Source organism: Phocoena phocoena, chromosome 1 (genome assembly GCF_963924675.1).
Source record: "Phocoena phocoena chromosome 1, mPhoPho1.1, whole genome shotgun sequence".
Taxonomy (NCBI): Eukaryota; Metazoa; Chordata; class Mammalia; order Artiodactyla; family Phocoenidae; genus Phocoena; species Phocoena phocoena.
In genome coordinates, this window is record NC_089219.1 from 21,858,088 (window position 1) to 21,873,489 (window position 15,402).

Below are 15,402 nucleotides of genomic sequence, written 5' to 3' on the forward strand. Positions count from 1 at the left end.
GCCCACATGAGGCCCTGTGAGTAAATAGTCAGCTAGGTGTATAATTCATCCAATAATGTTCAGCTATTTGAATGCACTTATACAGACGGTGGAGAGTTGGATTAAATTATGACTGGGGTTTAGCAAGAGTACAAGAGGCCAAATTATTGAAGATATTTGTAAGGGAGTAATTATAATAAAGAACCATAGAATCTATGCTGAGTAAAACGGGACAGGAAAACAAGAAGGACATTATGGGTATTGGATAGGTCATCTACATGGATGTTGAAATTACCAAGAATAATAAGAGTCTGGATGGAGAAGAAAAAGAAGATCTAGTCTTTAAAGAGCAAAATGACTAAGAGTTCGGTCTGAGGTAAAAAGAAATGTGGGGGAGGGGCATAAATATAGACTTCAAAGGAACTAGAGTTTTTGAGAAAAAAAGAGAAATGCTTTTCAAGAAGCAAGAAGACAACTTACCTCTGGGCCCTGAAGTATATAAGGAACAGGCCTTTTTCTTGGGGATGAGTGAGATATTAAAAAAATTAGAGTAGACACTTTTCATTGATTAGAGCAGTCTCCCATATGTATCAGAATTAGCTATCTTCTTGAAAATGCAGATTCCCATCCACATCAGGTCTACTGAATGATAATCACTGAAGATGAGGCTAGAATTCTACATTACAAACAAGCTCTCCAGATGACTCTTAGGTATGCTGAAAGTTTGAGAACCACTGGAACAGCATCTTCGAGGAAATAATATATACAACTCAAGACATACCATTTTTTTTAAATAGGCACACCATTTTTTAATACATGGGAATTATACAAGGTTAAGCATAATCATCTTAAGATATATCCCCCAAATAAATGTCTTTTCAAAAAGCGTCTTACACAAATTTATCCTTTCAAAGTGTGTGGGAAAATATGGAAGGGCACAGCTATTGGGTTGGCCAAAAAGTTCGTTCAGGTTTTTTCCGTAAGATCTTACTTACTTTAATTTCAAGGAGGACTATTTGCCCTATGGAGCATACCACCATGATATGTCAGAGAAAGCTCATGCCTCCACAGGAAAAAAAAAAAAGAACATTGTACAAATTTTTGTCTAATGCATGAATATAACTGTTCCACAAGAGAATAAGGGTTGGTAAGTGGATACCTGAGATGGATCTCCCTCAGGGCCCAGTATCAATCCTGGGCTCTCAGGGGATTACTTTTCTTTTTTTTGGCCTAGATGGATGGGTAGAATTATTTGGTTATTAGGAAGGTAGAAAAATATCAAGCCCTCTGGAGGAACAGTCAGAGGTTGGCCCACAAACTTTTCTGATTTTGAGTAAGGCACTATTTATTACCTTTAGAACATCCAACCTCAAAACAAAAACACAATCACCAATCCCTGGGGAGTGAATTCCATGTGATTTTGTTCCTTAGCTGGTATGTCAATAAGGCTTACAGGAGAGCACAAGGATGAACACACAAACAAGGCAATGAAAGGATTCTGGATATTCTGAGACAAACAAGGCAATCAGTGAAAACCAATTATAAAAGAATAGCATCACCTGGTCACAGGAACACCTCTTCCATGGTGCACAGAATATGGTACTTACTTTCCTCCGACATGGTAAGGTTTGAAGCAAGGCTTGAAGTTTCAGGTTTCTGATCATTGACTTCGGAGTTGCTTACTTGACTGGGAAAACCAAAATGATACATTAGTCTCTGACTGACCTGCTGCATTGCTAAAAGTGATTAAATCAAACCCTTTCTTCCTAGGTAAGTTAAGAGGCAAGGTAAGTCTACTTTATGAAATACTTATTCTTGGTTTTTAGCGGCTACCTAAAGAGCTAGGGCCAGGGCTAGTACCTTCAGCATGCTACTGTTCTTCGTCATCACTTCAATCTTTGTATCACTCGGAAATTCCACCTAAGCCACAGGCAAGTCGGATTTTCTCTGAAGACCACATGGTAAAAGAAAAATTCCACAACACCAAAAACTGCTGTCACTTTATTTCCAAAGTACCAAAGGGAAGTAGGAAGATGCTTGATTTCAGACAATGGCCCTCATAATCACTTGACAAGTTTTTTCAAATCATACACGCTTGCTTCCAAGAAGGGGTTCTGAACCTTAAAATGGTGCATTCCACTGTATTTCCTTTCCCTCAATTAAAAATAAACATATTTTTATCATTCCCAAAACTTAGCAACATCTTTTTAAAAAAACTTATAAGACAAATTAAGAGGAATTGTAAAAGGTAAGTCATGTAAACTGGGAGGACAAGTCATTATGTTAGACACTTTAATGTTGGGAAGATCCTCACTGCAATTCTGAAATGGAGATTATACTTTCATCCCTCACAATGTCCTCTCTCTTCCTTCTACCTTACTTTCCACTCTCCACATATTCCCTCAACTACCAGTATAGCACAGTGCTTAAGAGTGTGGATTCTAGAACCAGATTGCTTGAGTTCATATTCCACTTTGCCAAAACTAGCTTTATGACTTTAAGCAAGTCACTGAACTTGTTTGTGCTCCAGTTTTTCAACTGTCAATGAGGGATAATTATAGAAGCTACCTTTTAGGGCTGTTATAGAAATTAATGAGTTAATACATGAAAAGTACTTAGAACAGAGACTAGAATAAAGTACAATATAACTGTAGCTAGTATTATTACAATACAACTTCTCCCCAGCCCAGGTATTCTTCCCACATTCACGTTCCCTAGCAAGAAATCTGCTTTGCTGTTCTACACTCTAGGGAGACGTGGAGAACACTGTCCCAGACACTACACATATCTGGAAAGAGTAGTTTTAAAATGAAAAAAATTTTTTAAAGAAATGTTATTTATAAAAAAAAATACACAGCACCAAAATTCTTAAAGCTCTCATTATCTTTTCTGAATGGACCTCTAATATTCAAGCATAATAAAGTTTTTTTTTCTGGGTATATTCTCAATGTTCAAACAATTTTCCCTAAGATGTAATTAATTTTTAAAGGTAAATCCCCAGATGAAGTTTATTTTAACATATTTACTCAACTGTCCGTATTTCTGGAATAGCGCTTAGTATACCAACCAAGATATTACTATGGGAATTGAGGGTAAGGGTAAGAAATCATACTGAATAGTTACATCATTGTTTCCCAAAATGGCTTATTTCTTATAATTACCTGAGTGGTAAAAATACAGACTTCTGAACCCCATCTTATGCCTAATTAAATAGGATTCCAAGGAGAAAGGTATAAACCCAGATAAGAACTTCACATTTCTGACTACAATGACTGGTCTTCTATGTGTACCTGAATAAGTCTGGGGTTCACTGTTATATCCACTGTTGAAAGACTATTTCTAGATCCTGTATCTTAGAAGGTATATTTGTATGGTCTGGCATACAATGGACCAGTGCCTAAAATCCCATGGTCCTGTAATCTTATAGCAAAATCCCCTACCTATTCAACTGAGTATCTAGAGATTAAATAGAAACAACAGCACCAAGACAGTGAAATAACTCCAGCACTTTGTTAAATATTTAAAGTTATTGTATCTAGAAAAATTATTACTGTCTCAAAATATAATTATTTTCAGTTATATAAACATAAATTTTACTTAACAATGTGTGTATATTAAAATAAATGCTCCAAAATAAAATTTCCCTCCTCCAAAAAAGAGCAAAAACACCCAAACTCCAAAAGTAAGCGCCACAAATATTTCATTCTCATTCAATAGAACTCTTGTCAATAATGAACACAACCAACTAAAGAATGGATAAACAAAGTGTGGAATAGACATACAGTGAAGCATTATTCAGCCTTAAAAAGGAAGGAAATTCTCACACATGCTACAACATGGATAAACCATGAAGACATGCTAAATGAAATAAGCAAGTCACAGAAAGACAAATAACTTATGATTGCACTAATAAGAGATACTTAGAGTACTCAAAATCACAGAGACAAAAAGCAGAATGATGGTTGACAGGAGCTGGGAAAAGGGGAAAATGGAGTTACTGAAGTCTTTTTTGGGGAAAGGGTCAATGCTTGATAGTGAAAATATGACAGATCATTTAATTGGAAGTGTGTAAGACACAGGGCTAGTGTGACAATAGAATAAATAAGCTGGAATGATAGTGTGTGTGGTGGTATAAGAGTAGGATTCTTAAAATTAAGATGTTAGAGGTGATGCAGTTACCGGTTCATATGGTTGGTAGACAAACAACAGAAGGTAAGAACTGTGGACAACTGAAAATCACGGTGTTGTGGAAGCCAGAGCATGACATGCAAAGAAGCTGCCTCTTTTCTACAAGGAGAGCCAAGCTAATGACTAAGGTGTCCCATATCCATTTGGTAATTAATGATTAACCCCTTGGATTTTCCTTATTTCTGTCTTCCCTATTAAGTATACAGTACATCTGACTGAAGAATATTCACCATTGTGTCTCTTCCACATATCACAGGACCTGAGAGATACCATGCGATTGGTATATATTGTTGAATAAATAATGAATAAATGAAAAAAATCAGCACCTATGTGTTTCAAGGACAAACTTTTAGAGGAAAATCTTCACCTTAAACCAAATAATTTCAAAACGTAAAGACTGATGCTAAAAACCAAAAAGAGGGTAGTCAACACAAATCATGCCCATATACTAATCAGCATGTAAAAACAATTATAAGTAGGTCATTAAAAAGAAATTCAACTCTGTATACCTTAAAGTTTGCTCTCCTGATTCCTGCATCTTGGCTTTTTTCACCTGTAAAACAATTATACAAAAGCATCAATGTCTTGATCTGTTTTTAAAATCATCTAGCTACTCAAGTGGCAGCCTAATATTAACTAATAAATTACAGGGTAACAGTTTCCTTTTGTTTCCCTTAGATTTATTTTATTAATCCCTATTATATTTTAGAGTTAGAGATGTACTTGTTTTCACATGAGCCTCTCTCTTTTTTTAAATGAAAAAAGTATTTTTCAGATTCAAGGTAAATAAAAGGTTTACCAGGATTTTTACTCAACACAGAATGTCTACCAGGATAAGGTATCCAAACTTAGATACAAACTGGTTAGTTTAAAATTTTACCAGACACACAGTTTTATTCTCAAACAGTAAGTATGGCAATCTCACTATCATCTAATCATTTATTTAACAGAAATATCTTTATATTCAAATTACTTACATGCCAAATATAAAAATAAATTCTAATCAGGTTACCAGTAATCTAAAAAATATTCTTCACATTATACTGTTTTTTCCCCATATTTTCACCTTCTCTAATTCCTTCTAAGGTAAAAGCATTTTCATTGAAACAGTTTAAGAATCCATAAATGAAAGATCAATGGTTAATACTACTAAGTTTCCCCGGTTTTTTTATATGACAAAGAATCTGATTTTAGAGTTTTCTGATTAGAATTACTAGTTATAGCAGAAGTATGCTTAGTGTGCTTAGCCATACAAATTATGAACACTTAAAGTATTTCAAGCTGACAAAGAGTACTGCCAACCACTACAAAGAGTAAGAACTCACAGAGGCAGCAACTTTGCTAAACAATTTTAAATAAACATATCTGGTGGGAATACAGCTATTTAATATGATTAAATTTAACAATTCAGACAAGGTAAATAATAATACAAGTTAAATACAAGGCCCATACAATTTCTCATGGACAGCCACTCCTCATGAGAAAACATGACAAAATAAATAAAACCAAATACTCTTGGTTATTTGCTTATGGCATATCAACTCATTATATAATGCTGCCTAAATTTTCAAAGGTACCAATAAAGGTAAAGAAAAATGGGGCATTAAAAAAGAACCCTCTAGGGACTTCCCTGGTGGTGCAGCGGTTAAGAATCCACCTGCCAGGACTTCCCTGGTGGCGCAGTGGTTAAGAATCCGCCTGCCAATGCAGGGGACATGGGTGCGAGCTCTGGTCCAGGAAGATCCCATATGCTGCAGAGCAACTAAGCCTGAGAGCCACAACTACTGAGCCCACGAGCCACAACTACTGAGCCCACGAGCCACAACTACTGAGATATGTGCGCCACAACTACTGAAGCCCACGTGCCTAGAGCCCGTGCTCCACAAGAGAAGCCGCCACAACAAGAAGCCTGAGCGTCACAAAGAAGAGTAGCCCCCACTCTCTGCAACTAGAAAAAGCCTGAGCACACCAATGAAGACCCAACACAGCTAAAAGTAAATTTTTTAAAAAACCTCTAAATTTAGAAACAAAATTATAGAAGCATATGAAGGAAAAAGAAAAAAACAAAGAAGTTTGAGGTAGATAAACCCTTACTAAGCATGATATTAAATTCAAAAGCCATAAGGAGAAAACAGACTTATTTTACAAAAATTCAAAACTTCTGTATGATAAAAGATACCAAAACCAACCAGGAGGTCAAGGAATTCCAGGATGGTATACATACTGTGACAAGAGAATTTAATTGTATTACAAATGTATGACATAAACTCACTGAAAGGCATAGGAGAAAAATGCGCTGATGGAGTAATGCTGGAAAACACGTTTTGACTGGAAACTGCAAGGCTAAAGATAAGAAAAATTCAACTTTCTAGTTTATCTACTTAAACTTCCTAGTTTATCTATTTATGTCATTTCACAAATGACAAAATACAGGCTCTTGCTATAATATAAATGTGCTGTCCCTCCCACCTGAAGATGACAGTATTTACATAAGGTCAGATAATACTGTAATTTTCCAATAGTGGTGATGAATCTATGCTTAGCTCACCCAAAGACCCTCTTTGCGATCAAAGAAATAATTTTAAAACAGTCTATGGTCTCCTAACAGTAATCCATATAAAGAAAACTAGAGCACTGAGGAATCTAATTTATCAGTCTTCATTTTATTAGCACCACAGAGTAACAAACTTAGCTAGAGAACTAAAAAAAAAAGCCCTGGAGCAAAATTTTAAAATATACCATAATGGCCTTTCAAGTAAGAACTACGCTTTTTTACTTTCTATTTACTACAGTGCCAACTCGGTACAGAGTATGTACTCATAAATAGAAATGGAGAAAATGTACGTAAAGACATATCTACCAAACAAAAACATCTGGGGGAGGAAAATATGTTATCAACTAATTTTGTACCTTTCACAGCCCATTGTTAGCCTTGATTTGGGCAATTATGTCCTCCTGTAAGTCAGGGATAGGAAACCTTGGCACTAGAGGCAGGTAAACTAAAAGGATACAGACCGATTTCACTGGATTACAAAAGGATGCGTTCAAACAATACAATCCAGAAACTGACAGAATGTAAAATAGTGCAGCTAGTTTGGAAAACAGTCTAGCAGTTCCTCCAAAGGTTAAACATAGAGTTACTATTACATATAATCCAGAAATTCCACTCCTGACTATATAACCAAGAGAAATGAAAACTTATGTCTACACAAAAACTTGGACATGAATGTTCCTAACAGCATTATTCAAAATAGCCAAAAAGTGGAAACAACCCCGGTGTCCATGAACAGATGAACGGATAAATACAATAATGATAAATAAAATGATGAATGATAAAATAAATCCATACAATGAAACATTCAGCAGTAAAAGGGAATGAAGTACTTATACATGCTAACACAGATGAATCTTGAAAAGATTATGCTAAGTGAAAGAAGCCAGTCACAAAGGACCACATATTTTATGAATCCATTTATATGCAATATCCACATATAGGTCAATAGGAAAGTAGATTAGTAGTTGCCTAGGACTGCGGGAGGGAGGGAATTGAGGGTGACTGCTAATGGGTACAGAATTTCTTTTTGGAGTGATGAAAATGTTCTGTAATTGACTCTGGTGATAGTTGCAAAACTCTGTGAATATACTAAAAACCATCAAATTGTATACTTTAAAATGGATGTGAATTGTATCTCAATAAAGTTGTCATTTAAAAAAATGACAATCTTACGGGCATGTTATGACTAAAGGTTACACAAAAAGGAAGAACCACTGGCAAATTCATGAATCAGAGTTCTACTTGTGCCTCTGCTTAAAAAAAAAAAATAAATCATGCTTTAAATATAACAGAGCAAAGGAATACATATAACCCAATACACAAATTCAGAATATCCAGGTTCAAGGCTCAGTTCTGAGAGTTAATTCACTGTATGTCTACTTCTCTACATCTGTTTTCTCAACTGTAAAAGAAAACTATGACTATTTCACAGGCCTGCTGTGAAGATGAAATTGGTGGTGGTAGTGGGGCGGGTGGTAAGGGAGAGAGCGAATGAGAGAGAGGTGTTTATGAAAGACAAAGACATTGTTAAATTTTAATGTTACCACCAAAAGCAGCAAAAACAAAGCTGAATTTCCAAAATTTCAAAGACAAGATTAAGAAATACCACTTTCTAGATAAGAAAATTATATTATGCATCTCAAATGTCATTCCAGAACTATTCTGAGATGACTTTCAAGTATATAACTATAGTGCCTCCTAAGTTTTAACAAGAGGCTAAATCATACTAGGGCTTGGTAAACTATAATCTTGGGAATAATAAATCCAACAGAAGTCTGCATGAAGCCTATAAAAAGGAAGATGTTTTTGTCAGAATTTATCCACCACTGTCAAACAAAGCGTATCATTCTCTTTACTAGAAAGTCATACTCTATATTCTAGAAGGGGAAAGGGCTTGATCATAACCTGGATGAAATTATACACAAAAAACATTTAATGCTATTTTCTTTGATTGTGCTTACCAACAGTCTTTTTTTTTTTTTTTTTTTTTTTTTTGCGGTACACAGGCCTCTCACGGTTGTGGCCTCTCCCGTTGCGAAACACAGGATCCGGATGCGCAGGCTCAGCAGCCATGGCTCACGGGTCCAGCCACTCCGCGGCATGTGGGATCCTCCCGGACCGGGGCACGAACCCGTGTCCCCTGCATCGGCAGGGGGACTCTCAACCACTGCGCCACCAGGGAAGCCCACAGTCATCTAATTATTAATTTTACTTCCAGAACTTGACATAAGGAAATGAGTATGTAGAGAGTGAGAGTAAGCATTTCACTAGAAACTAGAAAGGTAAATACCCGTGGCAGAGACAACTTCCTGCTCCACCATTGCATGTGGGGTGTGACTTGCGATGGGAGGCAAAAAACATGTCTTTTAAGTTCACAGGTACCCGTCCAAAAGAAGTCACATCTGGACCAAGTAGAAACTAGTGGGCATCAGATCCTGGATTTGATCTGGATGTAGCAACTGATGGAAGCTGGGGCTGTTTCTCTTAAGAGGAATGTGTGGGGTAAGGAGTTACATATTGTTCTTTAGATGTGAAAAATGAAACAGGTGAACCAAAGAGAAGATTATTGTAGATTCACTTATAAATATTCAGTGGTCTTTTTCCTGTTCCTGGGCACAAAGGATGCTATAGACTGAATGTCTGTGTCTTCCCCCAAGATTCATATTTTGAAATTTTATCCCCAATATGATGAAATTTGGAGGTGGGGCTTTTGGGGTGATTAGGTCATGAGGGTGGAGCCCTCATGGATGGGATTAGAGGCCTCCTGGGAATTCCCTGGCAGTCCAGTGGTTAGGAGGTTCACTGCCGGGGGCCCAGGTTCAACCCCTGGTCAGGGGAACTAAGATCTCGCAAGTCGTGCAGCAAAAAAATTAAAAAATAAATTAAAAAAAGAAAGAGACCTCCTTTTCCCTTTCCACCATGTGAGGTCACAGCAAAAAGATGGCAGTCTATGAACCAGGTAGCAGGCCCTTACCATACACCAAATCTGCTGGCGCCTTGATTTTGGACTTCCCAGCCCCCAGAACTGTGAGAAATCAATTTCTATTGTTTATGAACCACCAATTCTATAGCATTTTGTTACAGTAGCCAGAATAGACTAAGACACAGATTGCTGGCATTTTCCAGACCCCCTTGCTGTCAGGTTGGAGCCATCCACATAAGCCACTTCTACAACTACCCCTTAAAAACATCTCATGTGATTCTCCAATCCTCTCTTCCGTTTCTTTGGCAACCATGGAGGCCACAGTTGAAGATAATAGCATCACAAGATGAAAGAAGCCTTCACGGAAGACTGGCCCAGGAAAGCTGTCAATCTATAGGAGACTAATGTGAGAGAAAAATACACTGCAGATTCATTCTCCAGTGTTAAATGCCTACAGTGAGAATTCTAGTTCATATCCACGCTATCATTCATTCAACTGACTGTTCTCTACCAAGCCCTCCTGAAAGGGAATATAATGATAAACAAAATACAGTCCTTGACCTCAAGGAAGTAATAGTCTGGTTGAAAAGAAATAGATAATTTCTAAAACAATGAAACAGGGACTTCCCTGTGGCACAGGGGTTAAGAATCCGCCTACCAATGCAGGGGACACAGGTTCGAGCCCTGGTCCAGGAAGATCCCACATGGCGCGGAGCAACTAAGCCCGTGAGCCACAACTGCTGAGCCCGCATGCCATAACTACTGAAGCCCGTGCGCCTAGAGCCTGTGCTCCACAAGAGCAGCCACTGCATGCAAGGAAGAGTAGCCCCTGTTCGCCACAACTAGAGAAAGCCCACACGCAGCAACGAAGACCCAATGCAGCCAAGAATAAATAAAATTTTTAAAAAGTAATAAATAAAACAGTGAAATAATGATTCTGATAGAAGTTCAAGGTTCTATGGAACACAAAGAAGGAGCACCAAACCCAGTCTTTTTACTGGGGGGAGTCTAGAGAATTAGAACTCATTTGAAATAACTTAGGTACCTGCTTATAAATGTGGAAATAAAACATTTTTAATTGATATAGTATCCTTTATAGTTTGAAAATTACCCTCTTTTTTTTTTTTTTTTTTTTTTGCAGTACGCGAGTCTCTCGTTGTGGCCTCTCCTGTTGCAGAGCACAGGCTCCGGACGCGCAGGCTCAGCGGCCATGGCTCACAGGGACGCGCAAGCTCAGCGGCCATGGCTCACGGGCCCAGCCGCTCCACAGCATGTGGGATCTTCCCAGACCGGGGCATGAACCCGTGTCCCCTGTATCAGCAGGCGGACTCTCAACCACTGTGCCACCAGGGAAGCCAAAGATTACTCTCCTTTATCGATAAGACAAAAAGAAATTAGGGGTTGAGTATAGTCGTTCTCTCTTAGCCACTTATTCCATCCTTTTATTCTCCAAGACAAAAACACAAATTTTAGGGTCCTTTTCATTGCTCTCAAGAATATTTCCCAAGCTTCACTCCTTTTCCATGTTTTAGCCTAGAGTACACTGTGGTTGTAATCATGTACCACCTCTTTTGTCTACAGTATTACTAATTTATTTTTAATATTTAAATACAAAAGGCACATATGCTCCTATTTTTAGAAACCCAAACCATACAGATATGTATAAAATAAAATATAAAAGACCTTATTCTGCCCCCAAACCTCCATGATTTCAGTATTAAGTTTTGTGTATATTCTTCTAAAAATTTTTCCTATGTATATATGTCCTTTTAAAACTTGAGCTCAAAGAGCACCCTGATAGCTATAAAGGAGTTTTTTAAGGGCTTCCAGTTTGCCAGGAACAGTGTTAATTTATACCTCCTATCCTAAAACCGAGTTTGGTTAGTGCCTCCTTTCACTCTACAAAAGAGTTCTAGTTTGGACAATAATATGAGCTGCTTCAGAGTAGCTGAGAAAGATGAAGACTAGGGTAAAAAGATGGAGTGATTTCAAGGTAAGTGATGACCATAGAGAGAGAGAACCATTTCTGACTGCAGAGGATTGAGGACTGACTGGCAATAAGGGAAAGTGAAAGAGAACCTGAGGTTAGGATTTATGTTGTATTGTGAACAATGACTGGAACAATCTTGAGATAGAGCTAGCAAGTAGTACAGAAACAAGAAAGGGATAACTCAATAAGGAAGAGACAATGTGATTAAAATAACTCCAATAGTAATGCTCATCAGCAACATCTCTCTTTATACACAAGTAAACAGCAGGGTTAAAAATCTTGGCTTTATTCAAGATGTGGAAACAACCTAAATGTCCATCGACAGATGAATGGATAAAGAAGGTATGGGGTGTGTGTGTGTGTGTGTGTGTGTGTGTGTGTGTGTGTGTGTGTAATGGAATACTACTCAGCCATAAAAAAGAATGAAATAATGCCATTTGCAGCAACATGGATGGACCTAAAGATACCACACTAAGTGAAGTAAGTTGGAAAAGACAGACAAATGCCATATGATATCACTTATATGTGGAATCTAAAACACAATGCAACTGAACTTATCTATGAAACAGAAACAGACTCAGACATAGAGAACAGACTTGTGGCTGCCAAGGGGGAGGGGAGTTGGGGAGGGATGGATTGGGAGTCTGGGATCAGAAGATGCAAATTATTATATATATGTATAACTGAATCACTTTGCTGTATACCAGAAACTAACATAACGTTGTATATACCTCATAAACTATATCTCAATAAAATAATTTTTTTTTTAAATCATGGCTTTATCATCATCAACTTGGGATAGGACCATTCTTTCCACTCAAGTTTTAGATTTCTACTACAGCCTGTGAAAATTAGCTTTACTCCTCAACATCTGACATTTACTCTTCTTATTCTAATTATTTTTAACAGTTAATAAATGCTCTATATTTTCTTAGACTCTATATTTGTCTGTTCGGCACCCACTAATCACAGTGCCAAACTAAGAGCCAAAGTTGCTTACATCTCCCCTGCAATCTAGAGCCTATATTCTGAACCATACTGTGAACTATATTCCCCTGCTGTGAAATCAACCCAGTGCCAGATACCTAGTGATAGCTTCTATACCCCAAAACCCTCTGGAATTATTCAAACTAGCCAATCCTAAATAAACAATTACCCTATGTTACGTTGCTTCACCTTGCCTGTGGAAACCTCAATTAAGGCCGTAGCCTATGCATTCTCTTACAATCCCCTATGCATCTCTGCCTCCTGAATGACACTGGTGCTTACCCCTGTGACCCTGTGTGGTCTGCTACATCTATCATCTCTAAGAGAAATGTAACATGAAGTTTTTTTAAAAATAAATTTATTTATTTATTTGACTGCATTACATCTTCGTTGTTGCACATGGGCTTTCTCTAGTTGCGGCGAGCAGGGGCTATTCTTCGTTGTGGTGCGCGGGCTTCTCATTGTGGTGGCTTCTCTTGTAGCAGAGCACAGGCTCTAGGCTCCCAGGCTTCAGGAGTCGTAGCACACAGACTCAGTAGTTGTGGCACACAGGCTTAGTTGCTCCGCGGCACGTGGGAGCTTCCCAGACCAGGGCTCGAACCAGTGTCCCCTGCAGTGGCAGGCGGATTCTTAACCAGCGTGCCGCCAAGGAAGTCCAAACTTTTTTTTTCTTCTTTTTTTCAATGGCACTGACCTCTTCATGTAGTCACTCAATCACCTTTATAAATTTATAAATTAAGACCCAGGTACAAATCAATTTTAAAAAAAAAGATGCCTCATGACCATCACGATTTATAGTCAGCAGAAAATTTGTGGGTTTAAAAAAAAATTTTTTTTTAGTATTTAAAAAACAATTTCTTTTTTTAATTTTTTGGCCACATCACTTGGCTTGTGGGATCTCAGTTCCCAACCAGGGATCGAACCCAGGTCCCTGGCAGTGGAAGCACAGAGTCCTAGTGACTGGACTACCAGGGAATTCCCAGAAAATTTGTTTTTAAAGCACTTTAATTTCTTAACTCTCTCTGAAGTAACAATCAGATTTTGCACATCATATTATAGATACTGAACAGAACAGCAAACAAATGAAGCAGAGAGGAAAAAATGACTCACCAGCAGGTCAGCTTCACAATTCTCATTACCTTAAATAGGTAAGGAGTGACTAACAACAATACTCATTTCAACAGTATGTCAACACTTACATAAGTCTTTTGAAACTATGACTAGACCTTTGTCTTACTATATTAAAAACTCAATGACAGAATCTTCTTTGGTACATTTAGTGTCTCTAATTCAGCTATTTGTTCTTATAGTGTATATCTTAGATACACCGCTGAGGATGATTTTAACCCTACCATTTCCCTGATTATTAATGTTCCACCAGGGATATGGGATGACATTTTAAATGTTTCAAAAGGTCCTTTTACCAACTGCTTATGTCTTCCTAGTTTTATACTTAAGTGAGGGGCTAAAAGACTAATAGCAAAAGAATCACCAATATGCACCAGTATGTCTCAACATAAAGTAAAATATTAAAAATGTATCACTGATGTAAAGAATACATCTAGAACATGAAAAACATACCCTATTATCTGCTTTCAAAATTCAAAGTTTTTTAGGTTGGATTTTATAGGGAGGTAAACATGTACCACTCTGTATTCTCTCTTAATATAAAATGCAAGAGGCTCATTCAGGAGAGCAAATTGAATCAGTATTTATCTAATTTCAGAAAAAGAAGGTCAAGCCAAAAGGAAAAGATCCTTTAACACAAAAGTATCTTAATAGAATGATTACTATTACTTTCCTTTTTTAAATGCTAAGGGTCAAAAAACACTTAGGAAAAAACAAAAAAGCCATGGCAAGGCAATAAATCTGTATCACTTGGGGACATTTAAAATGATTTTATTTATTTATGTTAAATATTTAAAAGAAATTAAGAATTCAACCTATTCTCGAGGGTCTTATCTATTTTTAAGAATTAGCTAGTGGTCAAATTATACTTTCTTCAACTACTACTACTACTTTAAAAAAAATTAAGTCAGGGAAATTTAGGTAATGATAAAACTAGATTTTCTGGCAGAAATGGTATATACTGTTTGGTAAATAGATGTCCTCTTTTATTTTCTAAAAACTGTAAGAGTAGCCATTGCTTTTTTTAAATGACACTTCTAAAGACAATATTTATTTTGTAATGCTGAATTTTCTAAGCAAGTCCTTGGCATTAAGTTAGCAAAATATGAATTTAGGAACACAGAACATCGTTTCTTAGAAGGAAAGTATTAAGGAGTCCTTTCCTTAATTTTACTTCTGATTTAGAATCTGTAGTACAACTGAATAATATTTAACATCTCTTAAGATTAGCTTTTCTACAATCAACTTTAAATTGTTAAAGGAAATACTTACTGGTTGCTCTGGTAAATCTTGCTCTTCTTCCATGAGGACCAATACTTCTTTATTACACTTATGTGACTGGACTGCAAGTGTCTCTCAGCAGTCTTCACAGTCTATTTAAAAAAGAGGGGGGATTCAAAACTTTATGTACTCTTAAAGCATTATCATTGAGGCCATCAGAGAATAATTTTTAAAATATTTTGCTACCTCAATCTTTCTACGTGAGCTCCAATCTCAAAATCTCAAATCTGCACGTGGCTTTTCAAAATGGACATGCTGCACCAAGTCAGGATAGGTTTACACAATGACTTTTATAATTCCTTGCAAAAGCCAACACGTGGAGCCACTTCTGCTGTACTTAAAACATGGTTACTATAGTGCCCAACGCATTAA

General features: G+C 37.1%; 1 protein-coding gene across 3 annotated transcripts in view; it reads right to left on the reverse strand.

Annotated features, from left to right (window-relative positions):
- Positions 1–15,122, reverse strand: part of EYA3 (EYA transcriptional coactivator and phosphatase 3) — a 64,254-nt gene extending 49,132 nt beyond the window's left edge. For 2 of the 3 annotated variants that reach the window (XM_065890782.1, XM_065890794.1), the window contains exons 1-3: positions 15,022–15,122; positions 4,677–4,720; positions 1,587–1,666 (exon numbers count right to left, since the gene is read on the reverse strand). In XM_065890782.1, the coding sequence (XP_065746854.1) occupies positions 1,587–1,666; positions 4,677–4,720; positions 15,022–15,054 (157 nt within the window). In that variant the 5' untranslated portion in view covers positions 15,055–15,122. The remainder of the gene's footprint in view (positions 1–1,586; positions 1,667–4,676; positions 4,721–15,021) is intronic. The other variant, XM_065890789.1, reaches the window with a different exon arrangement.
- Positions 15,123–15,402: the final 280 nt, after the last annotated feature.